The 9,222-nt window shown below is 52.5% G+C and overlaps 1 protein-coding gene across 2 annotated transcripts in view; it reads right to left on the reverse strand.

Annotated features, from left to right (window-relative positions):
- Positions 1-887: 887 nt before the first annotated feature.
- TIPARP (TCDD inducible poly(ADP-ribose) polymerase) overlaps positions 888-9,222 on the reverse strand; it is a 25,464-nt gene continuing 17,129 nt past the window's right edge. For both annotated transcript variants that reach the window (XM_031055406.1, XM_005419057.2), the window contains exons 4-7: positions 5,392-5,560; positions 4,427-4,608; positions 1,731-2,006; positions 888-1,573 (exon numbers count right to left, since the gene is read on the reverse strand). In XM_031055406.1, the coding sequence (XP_030911266.1) occupies positions 1,126-1,573; positions 1,731-2,006; positions 4,427-4,608; positions 5,392-5,560 (1,075 nt within the window). In that variant the 3' untranslated portion in view covers positions 888-1,125. The remainder of the gene's footprint in view (positions 1,574-1,730; positions 2,007-4,426; positions 4,609-5,391; positions 5,561-9,222) is intronic.

Below are 9,222 nucleotides of genomic sequence, written 5' to 3' on the forward strand. Positions count from 1 at the left end.
AGCTCCACGCTGCCCATCCCTGCTGGGAGCTCCCACCCCCGTGCCCGTGTCTCCACCTCCCGTGGGAGCTCCCCAGATTGGGGTCACTGGATCCAGCTGGTGGTGCCTCCCCTTCTGCTCACCTGCAGCTGGTCCCAGGCAAGCAGGAGAGACCTGGAGGAGAGCGAGCGGCACTCGGTGCTGGTGGGAGCAGGGAATTCTCTCCCATGGCAAAGCAGGTTTCCCTGAGGCCCCAGGAAGCCGACTGGAGCAGGCTGTCACAAGGCACAGCTGGGTTTGGGGACAGCCCAGCACAGAGCCTGAGGGTCCCTCCCCATCCCCTGAGTCCCATGGGAGCTCCCTGGAGGGCAGCGAGGCCTCCCAGCCACACCTGGGCTGCTGCAGGAGCCTTCACACGGACACACAATTCCTGGAAAAGGTCCCAGTGAGGACAGGGCACCTCAGGTACATCCAAACCACAGGCCTGGAGGTGAAAATTACAGAGTGCTTTGGGAGGGGAGGGACCTTGGAGCCCATCCTGCACCAGCCCCTGCACAGGCAGGGACACCAACAAGTGACAGACTGTGTGTCCCTGCTCCTGCTGGGCAGCCGTCCCAGGTTTTAACCCTCCCCCAGACCATGCTGTTCTCTTCCTGATTTTCCTTGATTTTAGAAAATGATCTGTGTTGTCCTGTTCAATAATGCAAAGTATGAGGAGGGGGTAGTTTTGTGATCTCTCCCCCAGTCTCTGATATATGATAATAAAAAGTAGTGGCTGGGGGAATGTGTGATTTAATATCCTTGGGATGAAATGTGGTTGTGAGTCCCTAGAAATGGCCATGCTGAAATGCTGAGAGATCAGGATGTGACAGGCACAGAACGCCACTGAAATGACACCCACAGACACATTCTGAAACATGAATATTTACTAACATAAATAAACAGTGTTTTATAACAAAAGGCACAGATTTTCAACTATAAACAATGGAAAAATATGTACAATTTCCACATAGGGAATCAACCAGCAAGTGCACAGTTGGTCACCTCAGTGACCTTCCTTCCAAGTCATTCCACCAGTTAGGAAGTGTCCAGATTTTACCTCCCCCACACAAACGGAGATGTTTGTGACAGGGAGAGCACAGGCCCTCAGATGGAGACGGTGCTGCTGACCTCCTCATACTGGATGATGAAGTAGGGGTAGCTCTGGTCATCGTTGAAGATGACAAAGATCTGGGGCTCGAAGTAATTGTCCACGCAGGAGTCGTACAGGTCGCTGGTGATGCTGCCGGGCTCCATGGGCGGCGGCCTCCTCATGGTGTGGTTGCCCACCGTGTACCTGCCCGTGAGCACCTTGGCCAGGAACATGAAGTGCACGCCCTTGGGGGAGCGCTTGGAGAAGTTGTGGGAGTAGCTGGCCTTCCTGGCAAAGTAGCTGCCCTGGCCGAACATGGTGGCGTGCTTGCCGCAGACCCGTGGGTCGAAGTTGTGCTTGCAGATCCCGTCCACCACGTCCTGGGACGTGCCGTGGAACAGGTGCCGCTCGTTCATGATCCTGTCCAGCCCTGACATCTTCTTGGACATGTACTCCTTTTTCCTGGAACACAAAGTGGGAATGAAGGTGAGCGTTCGCTGCAGGTCTCATCACGGTATCACCCTCTGAGAGAGCTCAGCTGTGAGAGGAGATGCAAATCCCTCTTTATAAAATTCCTCCTCTAGGAATATCCATTATTAAAGAACTGCAATTCTCTTACCTTTTATACTTCTCCCAAAGGAACTGGTTCTGCACTCGCAGGATTTTCAAAATCTTGTATTTGGTCTCTGGCACAGTCTTGTGGAACAGGTTGTAAATGGTTCTGTAGCTTTTGTCTTCCTTCAGAACAGGCACTTGGATGAAGTCCTGAGCTGGATCCATTCCAATCCAGGTCTCGGGGTAGAAGCTGGGAGAGGTGACAGCAGCTGGGGACAGGTCGTGTGCGGCGGCGGGGTCGGGGCACGGCGAGGGCACGGCAGAGCTGCCACCCAGGGTCCTGGGGAGGGACAAAGGTTGTGCTCAGACACCCTCAGCAGCCTCCAGTCACCCCCAGCGGGGCTGGAAAGCCTCTGATAACCATGGCAGCGTCCAAGGCCACGTTGGACAGGGCTTGGAGCACCCTGGGACAGTGGGAAGTGTCTGCCTGTGGCAGGGGTGCCACTGGATGGGGTTTAAGGCCCCTTCCCAAACAGGAAGATTCTTATTGCCACTTACACAGCCAGAGGTGGATTTGCATTTGCAGATGGTTATTTTCCTACCCCTCCTCTGGGAATGCTGCCTGGAGAACAGGCAGGGCTGAGGGAAGGAGCTGTGGCCAAGAAACCCCATGGATGCCAGGAAAAAACCCTTGGAAAACCCAGCAAAGGAGACCAGCAGGACCCTGCTCCTACCCCCTGCAGCTCTGTGCAATCCTCACACTCTGGGAGCTGCTGAACTGAGAGAAGTGCCCTTGGTGGTTCATGTTCCCCTGATCCCACCTGAGTGCGCAGCCCTTACTCAGCTGAGTAACTCTCCCTCCTGTGCCAAGGGGAACATTGGGACCATGTGGCACCTGCAGGGCCCTGCCTCACACCAGCACAGCTCCTGCAGCTGCAGCAATACGTGGGGCCAGCTCCAAAGTCCACCAAGGAGGATTTTCCCAAAGCATTTCTCTGGGAAGAGCTGCCAACCCTTCAGTGCCCCGGGGCAGGCAGCAGGAGAGCGGCACTGGCTGCTGCCAGCCCAGGGTGGAGCTGCTCTCCAAACCCCACAGATGGCCAGAAACCAAACCAAACCCAAGGAAAAGCGTTGGGAGGGGAAGTTTAGTGGAAAAAGGTCTATTTTTAAATCAACACATGGAAAGCTGTGACAGCCCTCCCACTTTTCAGGGCAGAAACACTGTCTGAGTGTTCTCTGGCTGTTCCCTCCTGCTCCAGGCCAAGGCCAGGATTCCCTTCATTTGCATGGATTTGACTCAACTCCAAGTTCTTCTCACTGGTTGTTAACAGCTGAGCAGAAACCCAGAAACTTGTTCTACAAATTGCTAATAAAATAGCAATCAAATACCAAAGTGGGCATTTGTTTTTAATTTGGTTTTCCTCTTTGATGGGCAAATGGGTAAAAAGAAATATTCCTGTAAGGCCTCACTCACACTGGACTGGAAGAGCAAGCAGAGATTGCCAGTAAATCATGGATTAATGAGGAAGAATCAAATCCAATAAAAATCCTGCAATCCTTTGGTGTACTTTGTTCAGTTCTTCTGACTGGTGTAAAATATTTATGTTATTTATTCTACAGGGGAAACCATTAAGAAGTCAACATTTTTCATTCCTATTCAAGGATTCTTTTCCAATTCTAGAACAGATTTAAGCACGTGGGAGGTGAGGGAAAGAACAAATCTCAGGTAGCATCATGTGGGAAGTGGAGGCAACACTGTCTCCTGAAGGAGAGATCCCATCAAAATTTAAAATACTCTTGTTCTTGCCAAGAACCCATGATTTTAAGTGAGCTTTACAAGGTCTTTGGATAAATAAAATCAGAATGACGTTTGGTGCAGAACAGAATCTCAGATTTTAGCCTGTAGGTTTGGTAGCTGGCACAGTTCTGGTCAATCCCTCACGAGTGCAGAGCCCTCAAGGTCCAACAAACTTAGCTGGGAATTAGTTGGGAATTGCATAATTTTAGCAGTGGTAAAATAGGAGCCCTGAAATCCTCATTTTTCATTAGGATGAGAAGCAGCACTGCTCAAACCAGCAAGTCTACTGGTGTTTTACTGGCACCCTCCAGTTTCTCTCTGATAACCTGGGGTTTCCTTCCTGTAAAACCTTCAATCTAAAAAACCCTCAATCTAAAAAACCCTCAATCTAAAAACACCTCCCAGCCCATGTGTGCTGAGGCTGTGACCAAACCCCAGAGGGGTGAGGGCTCTGTGAGCACACCCAGTGCTCCCACTGAACCAACACGGGATGGTTTGGGCTCGCAGGACCTCCAACCCCACCAGAGCCACCCCCTGCCATGGCAGGGACACCTCCCACAGCCCAGGACGCTGGAAAATGGACAGGAATTGGGCAAACCTGCCATTCCAACATCCACAAGGTACATTACACATTACACATTTAAACAAGGAGTTCCTCAGATAAATGTTCCTTTGGAAAGTTGCAGGAGGAGCTGCCAGCATGACCCAGATTTTGAGTTCTCGTTCTCATTTCCCACCCAACAGTGCCTGCTCCCTGTCACAGCCCAGGAACACAACTCCCCCATCCAGCTCCATGTGGAGAGCAGTGGGAATGGCCCAATTCGGGGATACCTGCTGCAGGAAGGGCAGTGGGAATGGCTCAGTTTTTGGGATACCTACTGCAGGAAGGGCAGTGGGAATGGCTCAGTTTGGGGATACTGCAGGAAGGGCAGTGGGAATGGCTCAGTTTTTGGGATACCTACTGCAGGAAGGGCATGAGCAGCAGGCAGGAGCGCAGCAGGGGCCTCCTCTTGATCTCCCTGCGGAAGCAGGAGTTCTGCTGGAAGCCATCCTTGATGTTGAGGATGTACTGGTTGTGCCAGGTGATGAAGCGCACCTCGCGCAGCCCGCGACAGCTCGCCTCCTCAATCAGCCTCACCACGGGCTGCAGGGGAAATGGGGGGGAAAACAGGGCGGAAAAGAAAACAGGGGAAAACCGGGGAAAAAACAGGGGAAAATAGGGGAGAAAATGAGGGAAAACCAGGGAGAAATGGGAGAGAAAGGGAGGAGAAAGGAGGGGAAAACAGGGAAGGGAAATGCACACATGAGAAACCACATGATCCAAAATTCATATTCCTGTTCCACACTGCACAAACCCAGCTCTCCTCGCAGCTCAAACACCCTCACAGTGTTATTTGTGGTATTTCTGCCCAACTCTCTGCAGTTCCTACACTCAGGAGTTATTTCTGGGACTGCCAGCACTGATGAGGTTTCACTCCAGACATCAGCCCAGGGGCTGCACCCCACAGCTTGGGCAGTGCATGTCCTGCCTCAGCAGAGCTCTGGGGACAGGGCAGTCAATTAAAAGCTGCCAAGGTAAGTGGAGGTGCTGTTCTGAAGGCTGCAGAAGCTGTCCCACTGCCATAACACCAAATCAGGCTCCAGAAGGGCTTCCTTGGTACTGCCACAAGCTGGTTTGCTCCCCAGAGGGACAGTCTGGCCAGCCCCGATGTCTCTGATGCTTTCAGGGTCATTCAAGTCACAGGATCACAGAACCACAACCCAGGCCAGCAGAGCTGTCCCTCCACTGCTTTCTCAGTTCAACACTGCCTCCTCATCCTCACAGGGTCCCCAAATCCCCTCCCTGAGTGTCTGCAGAGGAACCAGGCTGAGCATGGATGTGGCAGTGTGTGCTGCAGCCCAGCAGCAGGACTGGGGAGGGCCATACCTCGGAGTACTCTCTCCAGCCAAAGTGGTCCCTGCAGAAGTACTTCCACACCGTGTAGCAGTTGGAGCTGGAGCTGGGGCAGGAGGCTGTGGACAGGCGCCGCATTTGGTCGAACTCTGCGCTTTCATAAAACTTCATAAGGTTCAGATCCACCCAGCACTCCTGGCCCCTGGGCAAAACGGGAGAAACAGACAATTCTCACCTTTTGTATGCCATTAAACATGTGGTTTTCAGCACAGAGGGACAAAACCTCAAACCCAGCAGCTGTCTGAGGTGTAGAATCTCAAAATGGTTTGGGTTGGAGGGAGCCTAAATCTCATCCAGTGCCACCCCTGGGACACCTCCCACTGTCCCAGCTGCTCCAGCCCCAATGCCCAAGCTGGTCTTGGGCACTGCCAGGGATCCAGGGGCAGCCACAGCTGTGCCAGGGCCTGCCCACCCTCCCAGGGAACAATTCCTTCCCAATATCCCATCCATCCCAGCCCTCAGGCAGTTTAAAGCCTTCCCCTTGTCCTGGCACTAAGTGCCCTTGTTAAAGGTCCCACAGAGACTCGAGACGTGAGAACAGATTTCTGGTGAGAACAGATTTCTGAAGAATTTCTCCTCACCAACTCACCAAATAAAGGTCTCTATTTATAAAATAAAGCAGTTCAGTGGAACTGTTTGCACAGCGAGAATGAGCACGTTGAACTCTCAGAAGAACAGGGCACACAACCCAAATTTGGTGCTGCAGGACAGCACAATTCAAAATAAAACCCCACGAGCTCTCAACAGCAGACTGTGACCCCACTAATAAGTTTCATTTTCTCTGTTCCCTAAATGTAAGAAATAACAGAAGGTGTAAACTCTGCAGGACACTGGACTGAGCAGGTTCCTTGACTGGCAAGTTTTAGCACTGATAGATTTTTTCAGACTGGTGCAGCCAAAACAAGGATATGTGGGCTCTCCCTTCCATCCTTCTGCAGAACTGCAGCCCAGTCTGTGAATCCCCCGGGCTCTTTCCCCCCAGCAGGACAAACATTCTCCAGCCATCACGTACACAGAGGTGAGCAGAGAAATCAGTTTGTGCTCGGGCAGGAGGATGTGTGGTTTGCAGCTCCTCTCCGAGTTCGGGGACGTGGCGCCAGTTACCGCAAACAGGTTCAGAAAAACAGAAACGCTGCGAGGAGCAGGGCCCAGCAGGAAATGAGAGCTGCTCCCAGCAGAACAGCTGTGAGACACAGCACGGCTCAGAGCCCAGCTCCCTGCCTGCTGAAACTGCTGAGCTTCTCTCTCTGACTCAACCAGTTCCTCCCTGCACCAGCAACAACCCGGCGGCCCCAGGGGCTTCAAAGGGCCCCCGAGGCACGAGGAGCTTTTGTACTCAGGGCTGGGGGAGCCAGGCTGGGCTCAGCCACTGCACAGCAAGGCACTGACACTTCTGGTGACACCAAGGCAGCAGATCTTATCTCCTTGGTGCACTTGATGGAAGCTGCAGGGGAAGGACTCTCCCACAGATGGGCCCAGCTTTGGGTGGGGGGCTGAGTGTTTAAATTCCTGTATGAAACCAAACACCACTTAAAGGATATTGGCTTCAAAAGATCATGGAAATCGCAGATTTGGTTAAATTGGAAAAGCTCCCGCAGACCATTGGGTCCAACCATCCCCAGCAGTGCCAAGGCCACCACTGACCCATGTCCCCAAGTGCCACCTCCCCAAGGCTGTCAAACCCCTCCAGGGATGGGGCTCCACCAGACAGCCTGTGCCAGGGCTGGGCACCCAACCAAGAGTTTCATTTGGAAGCACAGGTACTGAAATAGCAACAGCAGAGCTCACACAGCAGAGCCAAATGTGCTCCCATGGAAAGGCAGAGCAGGAGGAAAGGCCAGGGAACACTCCCGAAGGATGTTCATCAGCAGCTCTTCCCAACACAGCAGTGGGAGCACAGCAGGAACCAGGACTGCGCTGTGCCAGGCACACAGGAACCTCTGCAGCAGGGCACGAGCACAAACAACCCCTGTGAACCTGATCTTATCAGGGCCTCTCAGTTCAAACCCCAGAGAGGGGCACCAGTGCCAGGGCAGCACGTGAGTTTCAGATTTTACTGCATCTGCCCTCTCATCAAGTCATGCTGCTCTCTGTGGTGACCCTGGGCCACGTGGGAGGTGACACCTCACACTGGGGAAAGATGCTGCAGACATTTCCCTCTCAGCTCAAAGGCTCTTCCTCCAAAGAACCCAAAAGCAGCGACTTTGCTGCTTTTCCTGTGTTTATTTTTTCAAGGCTGGAAAGACTGTTTCCCCCTGCCTTTACAACTGGTGACTGGGGTGCTTGCAAAAGCAATCTTCTGGAATTTTCACAGCCAGGGGGGCGGCAGCTTGTGAGCCTGAAACAACTGCTGACACACTGGCCTGCATATGTATGAGTGTGTGTACATGTACAGCTTGGATGAACGCCTGGCAGAGAAAATATAATAATAATAACAATAACAATAACAATAACAATAACAATAACAATAACAATAATAATAATAATAATAATAATAATAATAATAATAATAATAATAATAATGTAACCCCCCAGCTGTGGATCAGGAAGTCCTTGAGGACTGCTGGAGGGCGGGACTGCAGAGCTGCTGGAGGAGAAGAGGCTGTACCAGAAGTTGTTTGTTCTTCCCAGGAACCCACTCCTGAACATGAGGTCCTGGGTCAGGAGGGCTGGGGTGTAGGCACGGGTAAGTTCTCAAACTCCACAGCAATGAGGATGTTGAACACATCCCCCTCTCCCAAGGGTTGCACAGGCACCCTATTTCCTAATTCCAACCCCAGCTGTTTGCAGGGCAGCACAAACAGTGTCCTGTGCTTGCTGTGCTCCAGGGGCTCAGGATGTGGATGTGTTTGGGAGGGATTGCTTTGTTTGTTTCCTTGCTAAATCAGTAGAAGATGCTCCTGGCAGGGGTGGGATTCAATGACCTTTAAGGGTCCTTTCCAATCTAAACTATTTGTTTTAGAGGAGCATAAGCACAGCTCTGAGTGGCTGCAGAGCTGCTACAGGCAGGGACCCTAAAGCCCACCCAGTGCCACAGGCAGGGACACTTTCCACTGTCCCAGGCTGCTCCAGCCTGGCCTTGGGCACTGCCAGGGACACAGGAGCAGCCACAGCTGCTCTGGGCACCCTCCCAGGGAGGAATTCCTTTCCAGCATCCCACCTATCTCTGCCTTCTGGCAGTGGAAATTCATTCCCCTTGTCCTGTCATTCCAGGCTTTTTCTGAAAATGAATGCTCCCCATCACACCTTCCAAAACCAACTTCCCCAGAGAAACCGCTCCTGTGTACACGTGACTACAGGAATCAGATTCCCAATTATTACTCAGCTCAAATCCCTCCTGATTCAACAACTCGGAGCACCCAGCAGGAAGGATCCTCCCGATCACTGCTCCTGCTGAGCACAGCATTGTCACAGCCCCTTTGTGTCGCTGGGTCCTGGCAGGGCAGTGCTGTCACAGCACCGAGCCTGCTGCCTCACCTGGGAGCAGCTCCTGAGAGCAAGCCCCGATCTCAGTGTCAGGAGGAGCTGCTTTGTCACCAGGACAGCCTGACCTCAGCCAGGTGACAGCTGTTCCCCAAAGTGCAATCTGTTTATTGACAGGAAACAAGAGCAGGGATGGCCGTGATTGCCGGCTCCTCATGCTCAGGGCCTCCCTGCCTTTGTACAGCTCCGAGCCAATTAGTTCCATTTCATATGGAAATGGTGCTGCGAAGTGCAGCAAAGAGAAACCCACACAGCGCAAGGCAAACACTTCCAAAAGCACTTCCCAGGAGTTTCCTTCGAGGCTCTCTGCCTTGCATTCCT

The sequence above is a fragment of the Geospiza fortis genome, unplaced genomic scaffold, assembly GCF_000277835.1.
Source record: "Geospiza fortis unplaced genomic scaffold, GeoFor_1.0 scaffold172, whole genome shotgun sequence".
NCBI lineage: Eukaryota > Metazoa > Chordata > Aves > Passeriformes > Thraupidae > Geospiza > Geospiza fortis.